This window comes from Pseudorasbora parva, chromosome 23, assembly GCF_024679245.1.
Source record: "Pseudorasbora parva isolate DD20220531a chromosome 23, ASM2467924v1, whole genome shotgun sequence".
Taxonomy (NCBI): Eukaryota; Metazoa; Chordata; class Actinopteri; order Cypriniformes; family Gobionidae; genus Pseudorasbora; species Pseudorasbora parva.
In genome coordinates, this window is record NC_090194.1 from 15,791,304 (window position 1) to 15,818,181 (window position 26,878).

General features: G+C 35.7%; 2 protein-coding genes across 3 annotated transcripts; one reads left to right on the top strand and one right to left on the bottom strand.

The window, feature by feature from the left end:
• The first annotated feature begins 557 nt into the window (after positions 1-557).
• cdc37l1 (cell division cycle 37-like 1) lies at positions 558-16,128 on the top strand. 2 transcript variants are annotated; one of them, XM_067432684.1, is made up of 8 exons: positions 558-817; positions 4,777-5,046; positions 6,768-6,864; positions 6,956-7,071; positions 7,201-7,323; positions 8,934-9,107; positions 12,794-12,865; positions 14,609-16,128. In XM_067432684.1, the coding sequence occupies exons 1-8, from the start codon at positions 740-742 to the stop codon at positions 14,720-14,722; spliced, it is 1,044 nt and encodes a 347-aa protein (XP_067288785.1). In that variant the 5' UTR covers positions 558-739; the 3' UTR covers positions 14,723-16,128. The 2 variants fall into 2 exon arrangements, with proteins under 2 accessions (XP_067288785.1, XP_067288786.1); XM_067432685.1 differs by lacking the exon at positions 12,794-12,865.
• Positions 16,129-16,489: 361 nt separating this feature from the next.
• ak3 (adenylate kinase 3) lies at positions 16,490-26,511 on the bottom strand. The gene is made up of 5 exons (XM_067432686.1): positions 26,155-26,511; positions 24,010-24,129; positions 23,735-23,907; positions 19,555-19,673; positions 16,490-17,719 (listed from the first exon to the last, which is right to left on the bottom strand). Exons 1-5 carry the CDS (start codon positions 26,300-26,302, stop codon positions 17,602-17,604), a joined length of 678 nt encoding a protein of 225 aa, XP_067288787.1. The 5' UTR covers positions 26,303-26,511; the 3' UTR covers positions 16,490-17,601.
• Positions 26,512-26,878: the final 367 nt, after the last annotated feature.

The window sequence follows — 26,878 nt, forward strand, 5'->3', positions numbered from 1 at the left end:
TAAAAATAAATAAATGTAAAAATACATAAATAAATATAGAAATACATAAATTCAAAAATAAATAAATGTATACATAAATGTAAAAATAAATAAATGTATAAATGAATAAACCTATAAATAAATAATAATGTATAAATAATTATTTAAAAAATGTTTTGCTTTTCTATGTATATTTATTTTTATTCAATTATTTTGTTTTTTTATAACTTATAATATATATATATATATATATATATATATATATATATATATATATATATATATATATATATATATATATATATATATATATATATATATATATATATATATATATATATATATATATATATATATATATGGTTTTGTTGATTTTTAAAGTTAGGCACTCAAGTAGGTAATGCATATGAAAACAAAACAGCATACACATATAATTAAATATCCCGTAGTATATCTACAATTTGTGTATATGCTTAAACAGAATCATATGCATAAATAAAATAAGTCAATAAATGTGTAGCCTTGCAGAAAATTATTCTCTGGCTGTATCATGTGATTCGAGTCTAGCATATCACGTGTCAGCGCACGGAAGTTGTCATAAGAAGCTAAAAAGAGCTGCTGAGTGCATTGCTGATGTTATAGCCTGAAAATAATTCTCTGCTCGCTTACATCCCACCGAATTGCGTGTGCTTTTCGGATAATAAGCTATATAAACGGCAGAACACGTCCCACGGCTCCAGGACAGAGTTTAAGCAGCGAAATGGAGTGTTTTGGAGGCGGCGTGTTCCAAACTGAACAGGACCGAAAGGAAAACATGCCCCGCACACACCCACACGAGGTACCCGAGAAAGTTCGTTAGTGCTTCATTTATTACCCGATGCCTTTTGCTTGTTCTTTAAATCAACGCGAGCTCGCTGTCTCTGTGTGTTTATACTTGAAGCCATGCGGAAATGTGCTCTAAAGTCGTCGTTGGTTTCCGTTAGCTAACGTAGATTACTACGTAAGATGCTGCAGTAAAAGTTCACCGCAGGATGAGAAAGAAAAGGCTGCATCTTAGCAGTGAGCTGACTACCTAGACAGCATTTTTGGGCATCGCATTCATACCCGTATATGGTGACACACATACTGTTTAGGTAGACGGGCATCTGCGATAGGCTTATTTTCCTACATTGGGTATTATCTGGATCTTTGACATGAGATCACGAGCCTGTGTTTTCGGTCTCATGTCGGCAAGCTTGTTCTGACAGCTGAGGATAATGAGTGCTTTATAATTAGATCGATGAACACTGCTACTTTGGCTCACAGTTGGGTTATTTAGCTCTGTAGTAACTACATTGCAACTGCATTATCTTGAGATTGCAATCTCATAAAACAGTTTGGACTTATATTAAATCAAACTCAATATGCTAAATCTTTTCTCTCTTCCCACCTTTTGTTTTGTTTGTGGTGTAACGTAGTTTAGTGCAGGTGGCAGGGGTTTTCTAACTGTCCCCAGTGTTCTGAGCCAAGGGTTCCCAAGACCATTTCAGAGAATAAAAAGACAGCAAAAATGGTTAAAGTCTACTAAACATTCTAAATGTGTCTCTCCTTTATTGCTGTGTGCTTTGTATCTTTCTACTCTCTACTAGTTTTTCTCACTGTGTCCCGTTTATCTTCACCACTGGGGTTGTAAGGCAGTATTCTTAATGCAGTATGTAAGCTGCTTGTATACGTTTATTGTGAAAGTTGCTTAAATACAGATACATTTTAAATGATAATATTTGTCTTCAGGTTTTTACATCCACCATTAAAGGGTTAGATCACCCAAAAATTAAATCTATAACATTAATGACTCGCCCTATGTCGTTCCACACCCATAAGACCTCCGTTCATCTCCAGAACACAGTTTAAGATATTTTATATTTAGTCCGACAGCATATCTAAGTGTATGCACACTACTGTTCATGTCCAGAAAGGGAATAAAAACATAATCAAAGTAGTCCATATGTGACATCAGTTAGTTAATTAGAATCTCTTAAAGCATCGAAAATACATTTTGGTCCAAAAATAGCAAAAACTACAACTTTATTCAGCATTGTCTTCTCTTCCGCATTTGTTTTCAAACCTCAAATAAAGATTCAAACGGTCATGAATCAGCGGATTGAGTCAGGATTCGGATCGCCAATGTCATGTGATTTCAGCAGTTTGACACGCGATCTGAATCATGAATCAATAAGCTGATTCATAACCGTTTGTACGATTTGTTGTGCTACAAATAATCCTAATCCGTCAGTTTGACTGAACGAGCTGTAAAATTTCCTTCATGTTTGATCAGACATCAGAATAATGTAACGCTTGGTATTTTAACATGACGTGGACATTGTGGTGTGACAAGAATATCTTTGGCAAGAGCTGTTTTCAGTCACCGCATTCTTTTCCTCCTGATTATTTCCCTTAGTGTTCCACTGTAACAGTATGAAAAAGGACAACACATACTTGGCATTTGTTGTCTGCTCTCCCGATTTATTTTACAACATATCCCATTAATAATTCACATGAATGCACTAAGAATCTCAGATTTTTCTCCCCAAATGCTCACATCTCTTTCCAGGTTTGTTTTCACACAGATACTTTTAAATGTAATCGTCTCCTTTATTCACTTCTAATCCTTCTAATGTTAGGATGGCGTAGATGTTGCTCCATTTCTGTTCAACTGAATGCACAACATGAATGCGATCTGTGACCATCGACTTGTGCATTTCCTTTATTAGCTACGCATGTCTCAAACAGGTATAAATTGCTATGTATGTATATTACCTTATATAACCTCACAGATTCTTAAGCTATAATAGATTCAAATGATATAACGCTGTAATAACATGTGAGCATTCCCCCAATAAACATAATAAACATACAGTTTTTAGTGTCTTCATTTCTTCCCTTATGTAATAATAAGGGAAAAACCTCTTTTTCAGACAACTGTTTAAAAAAAATTAAAGACCCCCTGTGGTGAAAATCTAGTTGTTTATATGTATTTATGTGGTGTTTTTGATATGCTTTAAGGCGAACCATGTGGAAATTCATAAATCAACGCCATTGCTGAGTATTTTCACCTTTAAACTGCAGGGGACAAAAGGCTGCTGTTTTGCAAACTACTTTGAAACCAATCACGCCAATTTGTGGGCAGGCTTTAAAATACCCTTGTCTATGAAGAATGCCCATGCCCCGTGTGCATTTTTCTTTCGCTTTCAAATAAGCGCCAATTTGTGGGTGGCTATTGCTTGCAGAAACTGTCTGTGTTTGCCTCAACAGACATTGCCATCATTGAGTTTCAAAACCGCATCAGAAAGTGTTTTCAAGACCCTTCGTAGATGACGATCGTGTATCTCTGGCATGATTCTTATCCTTGTATGCTGCTTTACCTGGTCTATTAAAGGATGTGTATGTAAGATTGTGGCCAAAACTGGTACTTCAGGTGTATCCCCTCTTCCCCTCGCCTCTGACTCAAGGTTGCCAGATAAGCTGCGGGATCCAGCAGGAACGTTTGTAGCTGCAGCTGTGGTAACTAGAGCAGAGCTGGCAACCCGGATGCCAAAACACTACGGACTTTGTGATTGGTAGATAGGTGGAGGGCGGAGCTTCAGGCCAAAACACAACATGTCAACATCAACATCAGTTGAGGGCTGCAACAACAACTTTTAAATGACAATATCCTGGCCGGACTACTGTTGTCAGTGATATAAGGATTTGAAATTAACATGATTTCTTAATGTCTAGTGTCATATTAGGGCCATTTTATGATTAATTGAAATACATTTCTTACATATTGTTCCTTTAAGACATTATTCATCTTTCTTTGCAATATCTCTGGTGCACTGGATATTCAGAAAGGAAGTAGGGAACTGTTGCACCTGAACTGAGGAAGTATATCATCAAGGGTTGGTAGACTGTACATTTCATGTTCAATTACTTGGTTTAGACTGTTTAAGCCTATATTCTAGCCTGGACATTCTTCCTGGGTACAAGCGCTTATTTGATCTCGCCACACTTCACCTTTCTGTCTAGTTCAGCTTTCACCTTAGAATCAGTATGGTTTTCTTTACATTAGCGCTATTTTGGACTGATTGTTTTAGTGCATTCACTTGCTGGATTATTGGACTGAAAAATGTCCTGGAGTTTAGTGGCTTAAAGGGTTAGTTCTCCCAAAAAGGAGAGAAATTCTGTCATTAATCACTCGCCCTCATGTTGTTCCAAACTCGTAAGACCTTCGTTCATCTTCAGAATTCAAATTAAGATATTTTTGATTAAATATTTTGATGAAAGACTGCAATGTTATCATTTTCAAGGCTCAGGAAGGTAGTAAAGACATTGTTAAAATAGTCCATATGATTCCAGTGGTTCAACTGTAATGTAATGCAGAGACTAGAATACTTTTTGTGTGCAAAAAAAATAAAAATCTATTTTTGTCTGCCTACATTTTGGGGCATCCCTAATTAAAAGATGTACTGTCCCTTTTAATCATTTTAATGTATGATTGATGATTTTAAATAAATAATTTATAAAAAATATTACTGACCCCAAACATCTATGTATGTGTGTGTGTGCGTGTTTTTATTTATTTAATTAATTTGTAAACGGTTTGAAAATTAAAAAAGAATGACAACCCTGATGGTTAAAAGTTCAGTGTCAGTAATTATTTGTAATGTCACTGTCATCAAGGACTGGATCTGTCGCAAATACAGAGCAATATTGTTTATGAATATATGATTTTTCCATGCAGACTAATGATTTGTTACTAATCTCTGTGTCCCGTCACAGCCCAGTGCAGAGAGCATGGCGTCTCTGTGCCTGAGTCAGCAGCGCTGTGTAAAGGCCTCTATCGCATCCCAGTGGCAGCTGGCAGAAGCACAGAACCAGCTCTGCGGTTTGGAGCTTCACAGCTCTGAGTCTGTCGAGCAGGAGCGTGCCCGAGCCCAGGCCTCCTCCGCTGAGCTCTCACAGACTGAACAGGAGTGGAGACATAAAGAAAGGATGCTGGGAAGGAGCCCCACTCTGTGTCCGGAAGCCAGCCGAGACGTATTTGACAAGGTATCTTATATGAAAAGTCTTTCAGTGACTTCATGTCATACTTATAAATTGATAAATTGCATTGGTAACACTTTATTTCCTTGGCGTGTTACACATATTACATGCATTAATCTACATTTTAATATATTCAAATAGAAAATGGTTATTTAAATTGTAATATTTCACGTTAGGAAACATTTGGCCACTCTTTTCCCTATAATGAAGATGCCAAGCTTTAAAATGGCAGTCCATACAGTATAATCCAAGATTTTTGATGGCATACTCAAATGATTGTGTGACAACTGGCATCATTATTCACTAAATATCTTATAATAATAGGCATTCACTTATTCACTACAGTGAGATGCTAAGGTTGTGTTTCACTAGTTGACTAATAAAATAGTTTAGTGAGATGCTGGAATCATCCACTGATTATGAAATCAGTAAATTGAACTTCAGATCAGGCCAATTTGTGAACAAATCATTCAGATTGGTTTTGTGATCTAGATCCCTTTTAATCGATTCATTATAAAGATTCAGCTGAATAAGATATCTCTGCTTAAATTAACAGGTCGGGACATTTTTTAAAAATGTATCTTTTTTTGCCATGGAAACAATTCGATAGGACCTATTAGGTCTTGTGTATTTTTCATTGTCAGTTGATAGTAGGCTAAATATTATGTATTATTATTATTATTATTGTTGTGTAATAAGTGCTCATTTAATATCAGCAGTTTTCATTACAGTTATATATTATATACTTCACTAGTTTAAGAAGAAGTATGGTGGTATTGTACCAAAATAGGAGTAATAAGGAGCTAATGCAGTGTTGACAGATCTGTTACTGCTGCAGTTTAATCCAGCTGGAGTTTGTTTATTAAGCGTGCAGGGCAACCACCCAGTAGAGCATTACAATAATCTATCCTTGAGGTCATTAACTAACTATAACTAACTAATATTTAAAATATATCATAGTCTTTTCTAGATGAATCCTTATTAAAATTACAGAAGTTATTCAGTCAAGAGTAGTGAGTCATTTGTTGTTTGACTGTTATATGGCTGCTGTCATTTAAGACCTAACGTCTGGATCGAATGAAGTGTTACACAAGTGTTTTATTTCTCAACTGTCTACGTTCATTTAAGACATAACTGACTGTGTTTACGGGAATAATCTCCAAGACAAGCATTTTGACTAATTTATATATGTTTCAGTGCATGTGACAATTTAAACTGGCAATCCTAGTTGTCTTTGTGCGTGCATATTCACGTTTACAAACAAAATTCAGTCCTAAATTTGTGTTTGCGATATCGGGGGAAAAAAAATTAGATTTTTTTAAATTAAGATTTAATTTGTTAACATTAGTTAACTAAGTTAGTTAACTAACAGTGACAAATATGTCTACAGCATTTAATAATTTTAGTTAATCTCAACATTTACTTAACTTAAAAAGGTTTAAAAAAAAGGTCAAAAGTTGTATCTGTACATTAGTTAATGTACTGTGAACTAACATGAATGTAAAAATTATTATTAACTAACATTACCGGTGAATAAATACTGTAAAATGATGTACCTCAACAACTGACCTGAATGCAATAGGGGGAATATAATAAATGATCCGTTTGACACAAAAAAAAGTGTTATTGCCAATTTGTTTTGTGTGCTTTGACAAAATCTGATTTCAACACAGTAAGAGTTAGTGTGTAAATTGCTGATGCCCCATTTCTTGTTTTTCTCCCCCTAGAGTATCATAAACATTTCACAGGCTTGGCCAAATGAATCTGATCTCGAAAAGAACTTGGGCTTCAACCAGCGTAATGATGAACTTTTGAAGCATTTTGGTAAGTTATGAGGCTTGTGTTTGATTTGAGTGTTTATTAATGGAGACCGTTGATCTTAATAGAGGTTGTCACCCTTCTTCTGATCGGACAGGTATGTTAAGGAGGTGGGATGATAGTCAACGTTTTCTAGCAGAATACCACCATCTCATCTGTGAAGAAACGGCCAATTACCTGATCCTGTGGTGCTTCCGTCTGCAGGCAGAGCAAGTGAGTCCTCTTTCTGACCATGTTCAAAACAATATTCTACTTGTGCTTTTTCCGTAGATCGTAGTATGTAAATTGTACCGTGTACTGGCATAACCTACCTCTGATACTGATTGTCTGCTGCTTTTGCAGAAAGAGGCCTTAATGGAGCAGGTGGCTCATCAGGCAGTCGTCATGCAGTTTATTCTGGAAATGGCCCAAAACAGTCAGCAAGACCCAAGAGGCTGCTTCCGTCAGTTCTTTCAGAAAGCCAAAGTGAGACTCACATCTGCAGTGTACTGCAGTGCTGCAGACATCACCTTCAACCGGTTTTACACAAGATTTTACACATCTCTTACTGTACATGAGTTATTTAACCAGAGAGGTGCAACAATAAAGTCCTCAAGGATGTAGAATAATTAAGATTTCTTAATGTTTTTGAAAGAAACTGATTCCTCTGCTCTCTGAGGCTACATTTATTTGATCAAAAATACAGTAAATACAGCAATGTTGTGAATTATTTTTTATGGTTTAAAATAAGTAAGTTCTATTTGAATATATTGTGAAATTAAATGTATTCCTGTGATCAAAGCTGAATTTTCAGCATCATGTCACATGATCCTGAATCAGGAATTATAATATGATATGATGAGATATGAATGTATTATTTAATATGATGATCTGATGCTCTATTATTGTAAATTATTAGTGGTGCTCAATTATTAACGATGATTCTTATTGTCAGTGTTGTCGTGCTGCTAATTACAGTTGTGGAAACTGCGATAATTTTTCAGGATTCATTGATTAATAGAACCTTCACTGAACAGCATTTATTTGAAATAGAAATAATTTATAACCTTATAAATGTCTTTATGTCTTGAATAATAGTGTTTCACTGTTTTCGCAAAAATATGAAGCAGAACTGTTTACAACCTTGTTATTACTTATAATAAATGTTCCTTGAGCATCAAATCATCATATTAGAATGATTTCTGAAGGATCATGTGACACTTTCTTTCAAAATCATTTCAAAATCTTAATAATTCCAAAGTTTTGTAGATAATCTGAGTCAGTGTGAGGCCGTTTATACCTGATATTAAGATGCGTTTTGGTTTATCACAAGTAGACGAGGGAGACCATTAACACCTGGTTTTTAATCCACTTTCGATCTCTTCTGGCCTGAGGGGAGGGTCTATTGCTGGGTAAATATATGAATTTTAGGACAATCAAATGGACGAAGTAAGCTTGCGCATTTTATATATATAAGCGTCTGGAGAGTATGAAAAACGCAACGAGAGCAGCAGCTTTCGTTTCTGCTCTGATACCGTGAAACTGAAATCAGGAATCGTGAGAGAACATTGTGCTTTGTACGTTTTTCATCTTCAAAAAATCACGTATATCTTCAGCTGAAGTTTAAATCCCATCTGGGTAGCGTGCTTTCCATAATGTTTACGCATTAGGTCAGTAGGCGGTCTTTTGTGCCTGTTCGAATGCATTCGACCACGTGAGCATCTACACTACTTGTAGACTTCTAAGCAAATGAACGTGGAAGTGGACATTTTAAAAGTTAAAATGTTTTAGACCCTGTCTACACCTGTATTTAGCATTGTCCGCTTGTGATCCGATTGATCAAAACGCATCTTAATACCAGGTGTAAACAAACAGGGCCTGAGTGTTATGCAATAATGTCAGTGACCACTAGAGAGAGTCATGACATAACTGACAGCCTGAGGCCAGGAAACAGCAACAGGGGACAGGTTTATATTCACACATTCATCCATGTCATATGATTGAACTCACTGAATTAACTCATTTTTTTTCATTGAATTAACTTTTAATAACTTCTAATCTTACTTTGCTTTTCTTCTTTTTTAATTTTTTTTAAGGCAGGGCAGGATGGATACTTGGACGTCTTCCAAACAGAACTCAAAGCCTTCAAGCAGAGAGTTAAAGAGTATACCATGAAATCAAAAGGAGAAACCCCAAACGATGCAGTGCACCAAAATACACCGCCAGGCTGTCGTCTCGACCCCAAGGAGGTTTTGGAGTCTTTGCCACCGGTAGGAATGATCATAGCCGTAATTGGCTATTAATACCCCCAACACTTTTTGCCAGGGTCAATGTTTTCCCCACTACTTTTTGAAATGTTTTGTGGCACGAATGTACCATAAACAAATCAAACTTCTCCAGTTGACTACCAGAGTATTAATTCTGTTCACTCAGGTATTAACTTACTGAACATCTTTGGTTTATATCATTTAAAAAAAAATACATGAGGGCAGATTAGAACCCAGAACCTCTGACATGCTTAACTTTTTTTCCCCTCCATTGATGGAAATTTCTGGATTTCTGTGTTTTCACTGTTATATGGTAGGGGTGCGCTATATCTTCTGAAAGAGTCCATACTCTACTAGACTGGTTTAACCCAGTCTGATCTGCCGGCGATTTGATTTAGCCTTGAAACTCAGTCTGGAAACCCGTACATTAATTCTACTGCTTCTGTTACACTTTTGCGGGAACCAGTCACATACTGGCTTATCCACCTGGCACGCTATGGGGGGGTTTAACATGATGACGGATAGAGAAGAGATGGGTTGTTGCCCGTTGATCAAACCTCTTGTGGACTGATTGGTTGAAGGACTATCCAATTGCATACAGAGTCATTTGAATAATGCTTATTGATCAGACTCCCCAGACCAATGATCAGTCTTAAATTGAGCTTGTTCTGGTGATAGCCAGACAAGAGAATCTCCTGATCAAAACACATGCAAAGAAATAAAACAAGCTTGTCTGGTTATCACAAGACCAAGTTCAGTCTTTTAAGATTGAACATTGTCTGGGGAATCTTCTCTGTATTTTCTACTGCACATGAGGCATGATCAATGGGCATAGTTCAAATGACTACGAAATTGGATAGTCCTTCAACCAATTAGACCAACGGTCCATTGCTTCGCTATCCGTCATTGGGTTAAACCTGCCAATAGAGCCAGGTGGATAAGCCGGTTTGTGATTGGTCTCCGTAAATTTGTAACAGAAGCAGGATAGAAAAATGTACAGGTGTCCAGCCTGAGCTGCGGGTGAAATCAAATCGCTGGTAGATCAGGTTGGGTTTACCCAGTCTAGAAACAAGCAATATGTGTGTAATCATGTGCATAATAAAATAATGCAATAATCAGCATTAAACAGCATATTGATCAAAACCGCCTAATGTTACTGAATGAAATGTCGACCCAGCACGAGGGGATGTCGATCTACTCCAGCTATGTTTTGCTTAAGTGTAGTCTTTGACAAAACACAATTTTCTCCGCTTTGTGTTCAAAATGTTGCTTTTTTTATTTATTAAATTTACCCAAATTCAAGTGTTGATTTAAAAAAAATTAAATAATGAGGTAATTAGTATAAAACAGGCGTAGTTTCTTTCTTTTGATACATTGCATGTTATTCATTCAATAAAATATTCTGGGAGCCATTCAACTTTTGTAAAAACGATGCTGGAGGGGAGCGCGAAGCACAGTGAATCAAAATATTTTTCATGTTTGATATACAGTTAGATTTAGACCAATGAGATTTCACTGTGGGTGTGAATCCATTGAAAATAGATGACACAATGAGATTTATTGTCACACTTAATCATGTCGCAGCTGGGACACATCTTGACAATTAAAGCATGTATGTTGGAATTAACATGTTTTCAATGTTGATCAAAAATACAGTAAAGGCATTATTATTATTATTATTACTATTATTATTATTATTATTATTATTATTATTATTATTATTATTATTATTGCATTACATATTTTCTGTGTGAATATGTTTGTTTAATTTATTTTCAGCATCATTACCCCAGTCTTCAGTGTTACATGATCCTTCAGAAATCATTCGTATATTCTTATTTAATGCACAAGAAACATTTATCAATGTTGAACTTTTTTTTGTGGAAATCATGATACCCTTTTTTCAGGATTATTTGATTTATAGACATTTTAAAAACACTTTTTTTGTAACAATGTAAGTCTTTACTGTCACTTTTGATCAATTTAATAGAATAGAATTATTAAAGGGTTACTTCAGCGATTAACATATGGCTTTGAATCAGTAGAAACCCTGGAGTATAATCAAATGATTGTGCTTCCCCCCCCATATCCCCCTGAGACGAGAGATTTATGCATTTTATTTCTGGAAAAATTCCTCCCGTGATGCAAATTGACGATATTTGCGTCAACTTTGGAATGTTTGGCTAAAGACTACAGCCAGCAGAGGGAGCCATTTCCGCATGTTTTCAACCCGCACATGGGAGATCTCACTCACAGCACAGCTCGCAGCTGCAGGCATTAATTTAAACAGATGCTAAGCAATGTAAGTGTTTTAACTTCTCAAGTTAATTTCTATGAAAGTTAAGCTTCCAAAGGCATGAACTGAAAATGCGCCAGGCTGAAAACGCGTTGTGACTGTATGCCACGAATGGGGTCTCGATTTCCTCAGCTCTCATCACGAGAGCTCATCACCTCATTTATGACGTTAAATGTAATCTGACTCCTAATCTGAGTTAGTGCTGTGAGACTCACGCGGCAACTCGATCGTTATATTGAACAGACACGTTCAGTATTTAATTGTAGTGTCTGTTCTCTAACTCAGTCACTGTAATCCAGTAGCGGTGGCTTTGGGAGTGGCCTCACATGGCAGCGAAGCATTCTGGGAATTGTAGTCTTTCATCCCCATGAGACAAAAATACATTTTCTGTCTTTTCTCAGTCTAGAAGGCACCAAATTTAAAAATAATTTCACATTTCTACTACATTAATGACCCAGTTTAAATACAGATTCATCTTTCCATCTTTTTTGAAGTACCCCCTAAATTTCCCAACATTTAAAGTGGGGGTAACACGATTCTGCCTGTGTCATGTTAAACTTGAGGACCCATAGAGTAGTATTGCTATTGCATTCTTCATATCTCAAAAAAGTCTTTAGGTTTATTAGATTAATAAAAGACAGATGCGCACCAACTCTTTCCGAAAACAGCCAAACTTGTGGAGGCGTGCAGTGGGCAGAGCTAAAGACACACACACACATGCACACACACACAATCGTGGCATTATCACTGGCTAACTTTTGATTCCCTACACATTTGTGTTGTTTATATTTATATGCACTTACCATTGTCAACAAATCTCAGACATTTGATGCAGTTTCACTCACTGCCTGCGGTTACTCTTGACCAGGAACAAACACACACACTTGCAGAACTCTGTTACTGCTCCGGAAAAACAAACTGCATCCACTGTTTCCTTAACTTTGAGTTGTGTGGAAAGGTGAACAAGATTATATTTCCCTCAAAACCAAAAACACACTTCTTTAGTGACACTGTTGATTTTGTGGTATAAAAAAGCGCTGTAACCCAAACTAAGCTCATTGATATTGTGCTCTTGCACGCACTCATCTAGGAGAAGTGCCCATATAAGGAATTCCACCCATTTTGATGTCATTCAGGGCCATACTCGAAAAAAACTTCCCAAACCCTGTTTAAATCCGGAAGAAGTGTATGGCACAGAAATACTCTGACTTGCGTCCAACAATTTTTTTTTACATTTTGGATTTGTTTAGCATAAGCATCCAAATCTTTAACAGTGTAAATAAGTCAGAGTACATGAAATAGCATTAGACCCCCCACCCCCCACCCCCCCCCCCCTTAAATGATCGTGTCGCTATTAGCAAACTATAAAATGAGTCAAATGTTGAATTTGCAGGAGCTGAAAACATGCATCCAGATGCAAGATATGCAGATTCTACAGAATGTGCTGAGCACCATGAACCCACAGGTAACGCAACAGCATTAAGACCCGTTCACACCAAGAACCATAACTATAACAATTAAAGATATAGTTTTAAAAATCGTTCTAAATGTAGAAGAATAGCAGAGTCCACACCACAGCTATAGAAATAACGGCGTAGAGAGACAATATTGTTGGGATCACTTCCAAATGCTGATGAACAATAAAATATTGACAGCCAGTCAAAATCCATCCTGCTTTTAAAAACTGGAGTGTGTGCTTAATAATCAAAATGATATCATGTGTAGATGAGGAAGCTAATATAGTTATAGATATCATTCTTGGTGTGAACAGCACTTTATGCTGTAAAACATCAGAACATGTCAGACCTGCATAAATGTTCCAATTCATCTTAATGATTCCATTTCCTAGATTTATTATTTAGTACTTTTGGAGAAGAGATTTGTGGCTTCCCCCACCACTTTTCACCACAGAGCGCACATGCTGTTATCCTTACGCAGACATGCTGCTAAGTCAATGAGAGCCAAAGGACACATGAAGAGTTGCATAACTGCTTTAATCTGTTGTGTTGCCTTCATCAATGCAGGCTGACCTATAATCTCTCTTTCTGCCCTGCTAACCTGCGTCCACATGGATGTGCAGCAGTTAAAGGGATAGTACACCCAAATATCAAAATTGTCATTTTTTCATCCTCCTTTCGTTCCAAAACTGAACGCCTCACTTTCTTCTATCGAGCTTGCTTGTTTTTGTTTAATGGAAGTAGATGAGAACTTGAAACTTTCAAGCTTCAAAATGACAAAAAAGCAGCATAAAAGTAGTCCATACCATACGACAACCATAATCGCTTGGGCTCAGAAAGATTTTATTCTTACAGATTTTATTATTTTATTTGACAAGGATTCATGAAATTGATCAAAAAGACATTCATAATATAAATAAATGCTGTTCTTGTCAACTTTCCTTAAAAAAGTCATGGTTTCTACAAAAATATTCAGAAGCACCACTTTCAAGATTGGGGATAATAAATGTATCTTGAGCAGCAAATCATCATATTAGAATGATTTCTGAAGTGGTCAGACTGAAGACTGTCATCTTTTTTTTTCATCTGAAAGTAAAAGTTTATGCCATTTTAAAATAAGTATATTTTGTTTGAAAATATTTCAGAGTAATATATCGATGTTGTTTTGTTTAAAAATGTCTAGTTTTTATAACTCTAGACTGTTTTGAGCAGTTATGAGTTAGAAGTTCAAAGGAATTCTCATAAATATTGATTAAAAACAGTAATTTCTCAAAGTTTTCATAAAAAGGGGATGAATGTAGCAAAAGCATGGGAAAAACATGGTAACATTATTCATTTCTCATTCATTAATTTAAGAAAAGTTACTGATCAGATATATGGTTTTAGTTGAAAAATATTGACACATTTTTTAATGCATTACAAGAGTTAAAGGGGTAGTTCACCTCAAAATGAAAATTGGTGTAATTTCAGTATTTTCAAGCCTGTATATAAATGTCTTTCTTCTGCAAATACTTTTGGAAGTCAATGGAGCCCAACTGTTTGGTTACCCACATTCTTTAAAATATCTTTTTTTTTGTTCGGCAGAAGAAAGAAATTCATATAGGTTTGGAACAACTTGATGGTGAGTAAATGGTGACAGAATTTTCATTTTTTGGGGTGAACTATCCCTTTAAGTGTACAGCACACTGGTTTCTGTGCTGCAAGTTAGTTTTATGTCGTTTATTATTAATATCCTTTCTCAATCATCACAGGTGGCAGAATACCACGTGAAGCGTTGCTTGGAGGCAGGACTTTGGACGAATATACCACGGGCCTCCAAAGAGGAGAGTTCAGAAACGGACGAGTGGAGAATGATGGAGACCTAGCAGTGAAAACGCGCTCAATCCCTGACAAACCTTCAGTGGGAAAACGGCTTTGGGTCGGAGGACAGGAAGAACAAGGGCTGTGCTAAAAGACTTTTGTTTTGTATCCGTGCCTGAATGTGTGCTGCACTTTATATTTGTTTAATAGAGAAAGTATTTTAAAAAAAGACAGGAAGCTGTATTTTGAGGCACTTATATTTTTGTGCAGATTTTGTTACGTTTCTGTTGCTAACTTCTCGTCAATCTGTTTTAGCAGTTTGAAAAAAGTTTAGGAAAGTGGCACAAGCAAGAGTGCAAAAGGGAAAAACTCATATTTCGGCATAGTTTAAACCTTTTTTTGTCGTGAACTGGTTTTTAAATCAACAAGATCAGTGATATTTGAGAAGCCTTTTGCTGTCGTCTTTTTGTTCGAGCATTTTGTTTCAAACCTTTGGATTGTAATCTACAAAGTCCACTGCACATTGAACTCTAGCTGCTATCTGGGAATTGTTTCATGTGTCGTGTGCATGAATGCGGCAGATAACAGTCGGCTTCCTGCAGATAGAGAAACGACGCTGAGGCGGAGCTGGACCACCCACTTTGCTGTCCTAATGAGACGAAAGTCATTTGCAGATCCAACTGTACGACCTGAAAACAAGCAATGTAATGTTGCTACCGAGTCATAATGAAAGTAACAAAACTTAAACCGGACACTCGAGGCACTTGGCCATTGAGTTTGTCTAAACGATATTTCATCCAAAATATTAAATTATGTCATTTTTTCTCACCCTCGTGTCCTTCCAAACCTGTGAGACTTAATTTCTTCTGTGGAACATAAAAGATATACTTTTAATTAGTTTCATTGTATGTTTTATCCATACAATGAAGGTCAACTCGACTTTCATTATTCGGTCATAACCTAGAAACCTTCTTCCAAATATGGATTTTGTGTCCTACACAGAAGAAAACAAGTCATCCATGTTTGAAACAACATGACGTTGTGTGAAACAATTTTTAATATTTTGGGTGAATTTTCCTTCAGAAAAAGATTTCGAGAGCTTTCCCTCACCATCACTTTAGGAAACTGACTTCTATTCATTGCAATAATTGCATTGAAAGCCTGCAGATGCTGTTTGCGCATCGCATCCTGCCAGTTTGCTTTGCTTGTACTGCACACGCAACATTTACAGCAAACCTAGGATTTGTGTTAGAATAAATGTGATGATATTGTGCAAGTCTTTACGATCAGATCAAACAAACGGAATTAAATCTTTAGACCCACAGTATTGCTGATGCTTGATATGTTTTCATTCACTGTGACTTGCCACTATTATTAAAATAACATTTGAGCACTTTATAAATGTTTAGCTAGCTCTCTGTGTGAGGGATTCACGTCTGATTACATATGCGCAATAAACTTTGGCTTAGAACCTCTTTGGGGCGGGGCTTTTTTGATTGACAGAGCGAGGTTAGTGGGTTGTACAGTGTAAGTAGGACAATACATGCTGCTTATGGCACGTCCACTCAACAAAAGGAACACAAGTCATCTGCTATAAAATGTAACAATCTTAATAATAATTTTAAAAAAAACAAGTTAATATATTTATGGGGTTATAAGAACAAATGTGGGAGATTTGATGCATTTTTTTTTTAGAAAGTTGTCGTTAATTTGTATTTTTTCTTTTAAGCCTACTCGGTGAATCGTTGGTACACAATATATAATGTAAATGATGTGATTATATAACATAAAAATCTAGAGCTACGCTACCAAACCAAGCTAAAAAAAAGAGGCAAGCTTCACTGTTTATTGCAGGACTTCTTTCTGAAATGACATCCATTATATTTAATAATTCATTCATTATTCAGTAGGAGGGTTTTCAGTCACTATAATTAGTACAGTGATTCGCAAACTGCCATTAAATGCATAAACAAGTGAATTAATATCTCACAAGTGTTTTATCAATACAAAAGGACTTATAAAACATAATTTTCTGATCACATAAAATGTATTTCCCTTTGTTAATTATTGATTTATACATACGTTTCTTAATTAAAAAACATTATTTTGAATATGCTAAAAAATATTAACTCTGTTAACAGTATTAATTTAATCTACAATTAAAGGGATAGTTTAAAATTGTCATTATTTACTCACTCTCAAGTTGTTCCATACATGTATAAATGACATTTTTCATCTGCTGAACACAAACCAAAGGAAGATATTTGGAAGAATGTTTGTGACCAAGCAGATCTCAACCCCCATTGACTATTATAGTACATCTTCCTGTGTGTACAGCCAAACAAGGAAACGTATACAGGTTTGGAACAACTTGAGGGCAAGTAAATAATGACAGAATTTACATTTTTGAGTGAACTATCCCTTTAAACATTGCTATGCAATCATCAGACTCAAAACTAGATTGTTTTTGCCAACTAAGGCCACAGTGGTTCACAAAATGGGCGGTACAGGTTTGATAAATCAGTTTTGAATAATATTTGTATTGCACTGCATTCATCTATTTAAATACTTCTCTAGTACTTGATTTAAATAATAGTAAAATGCTATTATGGATGATAAACAGGAATGTTTTGGAGCTGTCTACATTTTGCAGAAAACATTCTTTAAGGTTGAGCACTTCTAAGTTGGAAGCGTCATATTTTAATTTCAGCATGCCTACCGCTATAACACTCAAAGCTAGTTTGTTTGCTTAAGGTGGGCGTGCGAGTGCTCAGAAGACTAGTTTCACCATAAACCTTAAGTTTGCCACTAACTTGATATAAAACGACTAGATGGCAACATAAAGGCTTCGGTGAATACAGTAGACTGCTTAAGGCCACTGAGATGCATTGTGCTTGCTTCAGACAGTGTAGTTGTTGTAAAAGTCCTAAAGGTTGTTGTAGAATCACACTTTTCCCATAGCCTGCTGGGTTCCTGGGATTTTCCTGGTCAGGAAGGCATGAACGTGAGGCCATATCTTGTTGGTTTCAGTTCCTGAGAATGTCTCCAACACTCCTTTACTCCTGTTAAAGTAAATCATTTGTAATGGCTTAGATAAATCATCATTCATATGATCTTACCCACTCAGTCCAGCTTAAAGGAATAGATTATCCTCATTATCATCCCAAAATGAAAAACTGCAGGGTTTCTTTAGTCAGTGAAAAGCTTATAATTATATCAAATGTACAATAAAAATAAAAGGACTGCACGGTAACTGATATAATTCACTGTATTCACCATCTCAGGATCGCGACCAGTGCTATGTTTACTTTATTTACACATTCTCATAATTTCCAACATTTTTGTGGGCAGACGTTTACAGTATTTCAACAGTATTGCGCCAAAATAAAAGCTAAAATATTTGAACTATTTAAAGCTTGAGGGTTTGAAAGTGATGTTATCAAAGAAATGAATATTAGTAATGTAACTTATTATTATAAAATATTAATTTTATTCAACAGTACTATATGTTTGTCTTCATTTTTATAATCAGAGTTAAACAATAATAATCACAATACCATGTTAAAAAAATTATTGTTGCAATTAGCAATCAAAAACTTTTGGAGATTTTTTTCCATTTACTTTGAAACAATGTCTTTAGTGTTATAATTATAATTATTATTCTTTTACAATTTGATTAGGTTCCTAAAACACCAGTGTAAAAAATACACTGAACACAAACCAAAGGAAGATATTTGGAAGAATGTTTGGGACTGACACGTTCACCAAAAAAAGAGCTTTGAGTCCACTTTTAAAGCTCAAAATAAAATGGTAATAAAACATTAATTATATTATATATTTATTTTAAATATTCATGTGACCATCATCAGAGAACTTTAGACATGTGAATGTGTCGTTAAATGAATTAAATATTCACTTAAAATCTCAAGTATTTCAAGTTAATATTTTACTTTTATGGGTTTCGACTGACAAAAATTATTTATGAACCCCTGATGACATCAAACTTGGTACTACATACTTCGATTTGAATGTACAAGAATGAAAGAAGTGGATTTTCCACAAGTAACAGCTTCAATTTTGATCTGTTCTTATATGAACATTTCTCAAGTATCTGTACTTATGTTTTTACATCTGTTTACTCTACTACGTTTCCTAGAACTTGTCGTTCCACGTTAATTTGAACTGAAGAAATGGTCACCAGACCCAGGAACACGATAGCTGTGTCAGATTCACAAACAAGCTGATTCTTTTCAATTAACCTGTTAAACCGGTTCGCAAATTGCACTGAATGATTCATTCACAAATTGGAATGATCAGATGGCAGCTGTTCATGAGTCAACAACTCACTGATTCATAGGATCCGGTCAGAGCGAGTCTCCAGTTAACAATTCACTGAATTCACAAGTCTGACTGAAAATGAGCCAAGAAGAGATTACGCAACTACTCAATTTGTGTCCTTCGTTCACCACTCCTCATATGGCCTCTGAAGATTTGAAATATGTTGCATACAAAACATATGACCTACTTTTGTGAGGTTTTTTTTTTGTTGTGCTTTTTGGAGCTCATCAGTATGGAAGCTTGTTTCTGCCACAGAATAAAAAAGGTGCAAGTCTGATAAGTTCTGATTATGTATCTCGCAAATGATAACAAAATCAGTGACAAAATCGTGACAAAATCAGATTTGCGAGATGTAAACTTGCAATTGTGAGATAAAAAGCCACAATTATCTTTTACATTTTTTTTCTTCTGTGGTGGAAGTGGAAACAAGCTTCCATTCATCAGCCTCGCTTTTATTGTATGAATAAGAACAGCATCTGCTAAATATCTTCTTTTTGGTATCATGTAAAAAATACATTCATAAAAAATTCTTCAAAGCGCTGTGGGTTCTGTACAGTACCTGTAATACTCTAGAACAGGTTGTGTCTGTCTCTCATAGTCCTTTAGTCTCCTGGACACAGTTTCGGGACTGTCGTCGTCTCTCTGGACCAGCGGTTCTCCTGTGACATCATCAAGACCCTGTGCACAATAGAGAGCGATGATTATACTCAACAGGCATACATGACATCACTGCAGACCTCCACCACAAAGACGCAGCTTTACTTAAGTGCGAAAACTTTAGAACACATTATAAACACCAAATTAAAGCTACTATTCCTCAAGAATTCTTGTATTTGCAACAGTCCACAAGCCTTGGCAGGCTTTGTCAAAATCCAAAGCTGAATTGAGGTGACCTTCAGACACAGGTTTGTGTTGACATAAGCATGAAACTGTATTTGAGCAACACTGGCAAACACTTTTTCACACTTGGCTTGTTCTGTATTAGTTTAAAACACTGAATTGCTGTTTTGAGGTTTATTATTTGCAATGACTGCCAAGATGACCAAAATGATCAGCTATAAATGTGTACATTGAACGCTGAATGGATAAAAGCTTCTGTCAAATGCATAAATGGACATGAATAATAATTTAATGACTTTGAATCATAACTTATCTTTGCGACCTCAAAGGCTTTGTGGCCGTAGACAAAATAAAATATTTTAGGCTTATTACTCATTATTTGTTCAGTTTTACTTTTCTAAAAAGTAACTCACTCTCAAGTCCTCCTAGGTGTATATGACATTCTTCTTTCAGATGAATACAATAGGAGTTATATTAAAAAATGTCCTGGCTGTTCCCAGCTTTATAATGACATTGAATTGTTGGTTCATTTTTTTTGAAGTCCATAAAAGTGCATATATCCATCATACAACTGCTCCACACAGCTCCAGGGGGTTAATAAAGGCCTTCTGGCGGTCAGCGTGCATAAGTCGACTTAGGCGAAAGAGTAACCCTTGATGCGTATTGACGGAGACAGGATAGAGCAAAACACTGGTCATGAAATAGTCTAAAGAGATTTTTTTAAAGAGAAATGGCGGAGGATTTCGATATATAAGAGAGGCGCTTGAGTTTGTTGTCCAGCATTATCGGCGAGAGGCGTCAAAGCTTGCGAAGCTCCTGTTACATTGCGTCAGGGATTACTCTTTCGCCATAAAGTCGACCTGACCACCAGAAGCTAGTTAGTTTTTTCTAGAAAGTTTTAAATGTGGATATTTTTCTTATACAAACGTGCCACTTCACTTTAGAAGGCCTTTATTAACCCCCCGGAGCTGTGTGGAGCAGTTATATGATGGACAGAGGCACTTTTATGGACTTTTTTAATGGACAAAAACAAACCAACAAGTCAATGCCATTATAAATCGGGTGAGTAAATCATGGGGTCATTTTCATTTTTGGGTGAACTATCCCATTAAGCACATTTTCTTGTCCTTGTGATTCCTCTTCTCTCTGACAGTGTTTAATTATTTTACAGGAACTCCACGACTTCCTCAGCTTGCTACAGTTTTATTGTAGGGAGGAGAGCAAAGTTCCTTAGTAAACAGAAGCTTTCTTATCTGTCTTGAATGCTAGGTTGTGAAATGCCATGACCTACTTCTACTGCAAGAACAAGTTTAACACACATTTATATCCAATGCTCCATGTATTCTTTTGGTCACGCTTTAGATTAGAGTCCAGTTCTCTCTATTTAGTCACTACTAACTATTAACTAAAACTTTTACCTCAATAAACTCATAATTACTGCTCATTAATAGTTTGTAAGGTCGTTGTTTAAGGGATAATTCACCCAAAAATGTAACTTCTGTCACCATTTACTCACCCTCAAGTTGTTCCAAACCTGTATACATTTCTCTGTTCTGCTGAACACAAATTAAGATATTTGAAAGAATTTGTATAACCAAGCAGATAGAGCAACCATTGACTACCGTGTTTTTCCTACTATGGCAGTCAGCAGAACAATAACATTTATACAGGTTTGAAACAACTTAAGGGGGGGTAAATGATGACAGAAGTTACATTTTTGGGTGAACTATCCCTTTAAGTTTAGGTACTGTGTAGGATTAAGGTATGTAGAGTAAGGTCATGCAGAATAAAACATTAATATGTGCTTCATGAGTACTAATAAACAGCCAATATCCTAGTAATATGCATGCTAATAAGCAGTTGGTTATTAATTGGTTATAGTGAGAATTGGACTATAAACTAAAGTGTTTTTATTTCTTTGTGGTGAACACTTAGAAAGCAAAATATTATTTCTCTGTAAAATAAAAAAAAAAAACTTTAAACAAGACAAATTACATAAAATAAATTGTACAATTGATTTCTATTTTATCTTTCTTATACATAAAATGTATCTATAAACACATGTATTATCCCTTGTGAAAAGAAAGTGTGCTTAATTGTGCAGTAATTGTAGTGTAATTTAAATCTAAATGATTAAGCATATGTATTTTTATTTTAAATTGACTTCCAGATAATATCATATTTATGCAATACAAGGCCACTAAAGTGTACTAAAAGAGGGCAACACATGACATGTACTTGTACTTAGCATAGTATTACATGTACTTTACATGACACCTTAAAATAAAGTGTAACCCTGTTTCTTAACACACTTAAGTACACTTAAAAATGTACTTGAAAAATGACAAAAATTACTTACATCATATTTGTGTTTAAGTAAGTTTTTTGTTATAAAAAAAACACAAGAAAGCTCAGGCCAGGAAAGAAAAAGTAAAGCATTACTTACCATAAAAAGTAACTAAGTGACATAATTAGTTACTTTTTTTGAGAAGTAACTTAATATTGTAATGCATTACTTTTAAAAGTCATTTGTAATATATTTTAAATGACTTACACTTTATTTTAAGGTATTAAAAGTAACTTGTAATATATTTTAAATGAGTTGCACTTTATTTTAAGGTTATTACAGTGTAATTATGAGTTTAAATGCTGTGTAATAATAATTCACTACATGTACATACACTTAGTGTTAGGAATGGGATTGGGGTTTGGTTTAGGGTAAGTTGCATGTAATTACGCATAATAGTCACTACAGTAACGTATAACAAGCACACTGTAAAATAAAGTGTTCCCTTTAAATTCGCACAAATTCTACAAATGTATAAATACAAATATATTTAAATACATGACACAAGTTTCAGTAAAAATGACAAACGTATATTTTTGTTTATCATAAATGCTTGTCAGTAAATTCAGCAATACACCTTAACCATATTTTAAAGACAATATAATTTCGAAATTACATGTGAAATATAATTTTGAAATTGTGTACATAAGTCCTAATTAAGTACACTCTAAAAAAAGGACTCTAACTGCATTCGATATAAATGTATTTTCATGCAATCAAATATACATTGGGTTTGCACTTAAGTATATTATTTCGAAGTGATAATTCTCTTTTTAAGTGTTGTTGTAAGCATTCTGTGTGAATTCACTTGCACCACTCTTGTGAACAGCATTTCAGCACAAAATAAATATTCAATAACTACCTGCAATCCGGGTTAACCAGGCCACGGTCAATGTTAGTTTTTTTAGTGCAAACACCCCTCTTTTATGCAAATTAAGCTAATACATTCACAAAACTCAACACCATTTACCTGACGTAATTAACGTTGCACTATAATGACCTGCAGAAAACAGGGATTAAACAGCATTTCAAATATGTTTTCTTACATTTCTAACATGGCAGCAATATTAATCAAACATATTTTCGAAGCGTTTTTTGCAGTATAGACCTTTTTTTTTACCTTGCCTCTTTTCTTCCTGGTTTGTATTTCCACAGCGTGAAGCTAAGCTTGAGCCGCTCATTTTAAAAGATTCCCCTGCTACTGACATGTAACATCTGCTTTAAATATTACAATGCTTATGATAACTCTCGACAATAAGTAAATACACATCCCCAGCTAAATACTTTTCGACAGCAGTGCTATGGAAATATAACTATAACAAAATAGTTTCAAACACAAAATCCTAAAGATGGCTGCACGTTTGTTTCTCTGGTGCATGAGGTTCCATCTCTTTAGTGGACTAAAACTATGGAGTTTTCATATGAGAAGAGGTGTTCCCCCTTCCTGTTTCTTTCATTTAATTACCAACAGTTCCCTGAAGTAATGTTCAACAGGATTGTAAATATTGTATGCATATAAGAATGATGGGGAAAAAAACATTAGAGGACTCACTGGCTTCTTTGGCGGGTTAAAGTCTATATTATAGACTCTGCCGCTAGGAAGGTGAACCCAGCGAGACGTCAGACGCTCTCTGATGGTCTGGAAAGGCACGTCCAGGTTTATAACAGAGTCCACATCACACACGGCATCCAGGGCCTCGGCCTGAGCCACGGTACGAGGAAACCCTGCCAGGACACAGAGGTACAGAATGAGGCACGACCATAAAATATGTTACACATTTCATCAACAATATGATTAAGAAGAGCATGTTTGTTGTAGAGTTGTACCGTCCAGAAGCCAGCTTGTCCGCTCTATACCCCTCAGACTGGACAGTATGAGACGAGAGATGACATCATCAGGAACCAGCTGACCCTGATCGATACACGACTTCATCAGAAGACCCAAATCTGCCCAGGTGCATAAGGGGCGATTAGTTTTTCAATACAGAAATACAATAACATTTTCATTTTTGGGTGAACTCACCATTTAAAGTGATAGTTCACCCAAAAATTTAAACTACCCCATGATGTACTCACCCTCAAGTCATCCTAGGTGTATTTGACATTCTTCTTTCAAACGAATACAATTGGAGTTATATTTAAAAATGTCCTGGCTTTTCTAAGCATTATAATGGCAGCCCAAAATTTTAAGACCAAAAATTTTTATCCATCCATTATAAAAAAGGATCGAAGAGAATCGTTCTGAAGAGAATCGATATGTTTGTGCAAGAAATATTGATATTTAAAACTTTAAAAGTAGAATATCTAGCTGCCATCAGACCGCCTTCCGTATTCAGGTTACAAAAATGCGTAACTGGCGCAACATAGCATAACCGTTTGAACTGAGCCTTGGACGGCTTGAGGGTGAGTAAATCATGGGGTAATTTTCATTTTTGGGTGAACTATCCCTTTAAGGTCCTACTTTGATCTGTAAATAAAGATGAATATTAATTGAAATATTTCTCCACTGCAACTCTATATCTGGTGGTCATTTGTTTCATGTTGAATCTGGTTTAGTCTTACTGTGGTGTAGATCTGTACACCAGATAACTGATGAGTTTTGCAGCATAAATCAGCACCCCACTGTCACTCAACCTTCTGCTCCCCAGAGACACACACTGAGTATCTGGCATCCATTTGGGATGTGTGTTACAGTTTACAAAAACATTATTTATAGAACTGTTTTTTTGCCCACAGAATGTGTGATAACTAGTAAAGTAACTCATTACTTTTAAATGTACAACAAATTATATAAATTATTACTTTTTGAAAGGGCAGAGGCATATATTGTAGATTAAATATGAGCATTTACTCATCTCATGCATAAAAACAGATTCAGTATTCCTCTAAATTAATATCAAATATACACTGTATTTAATGTCACTTTATTAACCAATGTCTTTGCTGCTGACATTTGAGGATCCAGTTCAACCATACAAATAAGCAAAATTTACTGTATATAAACATCATATGTTTAATCTTTATTGCAAAAAGGTTTTGTTGTTGTTATTAAAAAAACAAACAAGCAAGCCCAGCCCAGGTAAGAAAAAGTAACGCAAAAGTAACGTGTCAGTAACATAATGCATTGCTTTCCGTAAAAAAAGTAACTAATTAGGGAGTAACGCGAAATTGCAATGCATTACTTTTAAAAGTAACTTTGCCCAACACTGTGCACTGTACAGTACAATCTTACCCATTTCTGAGTTTTGGTGCAAATTTCTGCATTTCTATCATGCAAAGCAGGCTTGAGCTTCAGTGTGATTTGCAGCTAAATCATTTAGTGGGCCTACACTACCCAAGTCCCTGTCGTAGACATGTTTAGTATGCAGGGCACATTCTTCCTCACCCTCAAAAGTTAAACAAAAGCACTATTCAAGTATAAATAATTGAAAATACACTTAAGATAGTAGTTATTAAAAGAGTGATGGCACAAACGAAAAGCCTGAGCAGACAGGCTTAAATGTTTTTTTACGTCAGCAGTTCGTGGTCGATGTCACACTAGAAATATCAGCGAACTCCTTCAGCTCTTACATGCATTTCAAAACAAAAATGTGTCTAACCTGTACTGTTATTTTTGGACATCACACGCGCGAGCTCACTCGAAAAGTGTAAAACTGCTCTCTAGATACTAGATACTAGACAGCCCAGTAGTCTACGTTTTGAGCCACAACCAAAGTGTAGGCTCGGTTCGGGTGATAGTAAGAAACCTCGAATTTTCCGAGTTCCTGAAGTTTTGAAGCCATTTTTATCAACGCTGCTTTACGAAATTAAACTACGGTCTCGAACGTAGGGAAAAAAGGAAAAAAAAAAAGATTCACCTTTTCATAATCGGTAGTCACGTAATAAACGTGACACTAGTCATGTAATAAACGTGGCATAGTAGTGGTCGTGTAATAAAAGTGACATAGCAGGAGAGTGCTGAAGCTGACCTACCTGTCTTCGCCTCGATATTGGCCCGCAGCATGTCCCCACTTGAGAGATGCTTCAGCCCAAAACTCTGCGCTATCCGAGCAGACACGGTCCCCTTCCCTGAGCCCGGGGCCCCCATGATCACCGCACGGAACACGGTCTGCAGAGCCATACTTAGACTTGCAGCCTTGCAAAATGCAACCTTTAGTAACAATTCGTGACTATGAAATTAAATCAATATTTCCTATTCACAACATCCCTCCGACGGTCCTATGAAATCAATATGATCGAAAGTGATTCTAGGGATGTGCAGCCCTCCGTGCTATACAAGCGACAAATACGCAACTCCAGTTTAATTCCCAGATTAAGCCCGTCCTTTTCTAATGCACGCGCATCTCTCGCGGACGCGCTCACATTACAGGAAGTGCTGGCTTGCTTAAGTGGGCGTGTGAAGACACTTAGTAGTACACACTACTATAACCCATGACTATAACATTACTGATACTGCTATCTCTTTGAGAGGTTTTCCAGACGCAAAGAAATGTCATACTCTTGATAATGACTTTAATTAACACATTAACGCTACTACATTATACAATTATATCAATAGATAGATTTAATCTTCAATACCATTTTGGGACCCCTGATTGAAAACCCTGAATATTTTAGAAAATAATAATTTAATAAAATATTTTTAAATATTTACATTTTAATAAAATATTTTCATATTACCAAGTTAGTATTGACA

What these genes read in the sequence shown, in the direction of transcription:
- cdc37l1 (XM_067432684.1), top strand. Translation starts at nt 740, where the DNA reads ATGGAGTGTTTTGGAGGCGGCGTGTTCCAAACTGAACAGGACCGAAAG. An exon ending in GCCGAGACGTATTTGACAAG is followed by an intron (nt 5,047 to 6,767) that starts GTATCTTATATG and finishes TTCTCCCCCTAG; the next exon opens with AGTATCATAAACATTTCACA. An exon ending in AGTTCTTTCAGAAAGCCAAA is followed by an intron (nt 7,324 to 8,933) that starts GTGAGACTCACA and finishes ATTTTTTTTAAG; the next exon opens with GCAGGGCAGGATGGATACTT.
- ak3 (XM_067432686.1), bottom strand. Translation starts at nt 26,302, where the DNA reads ATGGCTCTGCAGACCGTGTTCCGTGCGGTGATCATGGGGGCCCCGGGC. An exon ending in TTAACCCGCCAAAGAAGCCA is followed by an intron (nt 19,674 to 23,734) that starts GTGAGTCCTCTA and finishes TATTGTGCACAG; the next exon opens with GGTCTTGATGATGTCACAGG. An exon ending in CCTGTTCTAGAGTATTACAG is followed by an intron (nt 17,720 to 19,554) that starts GTACTGTACAGA and finishes TTACTTTAACAG; the next exon opens with GAGTAAAGGAGTGTTGGAGA.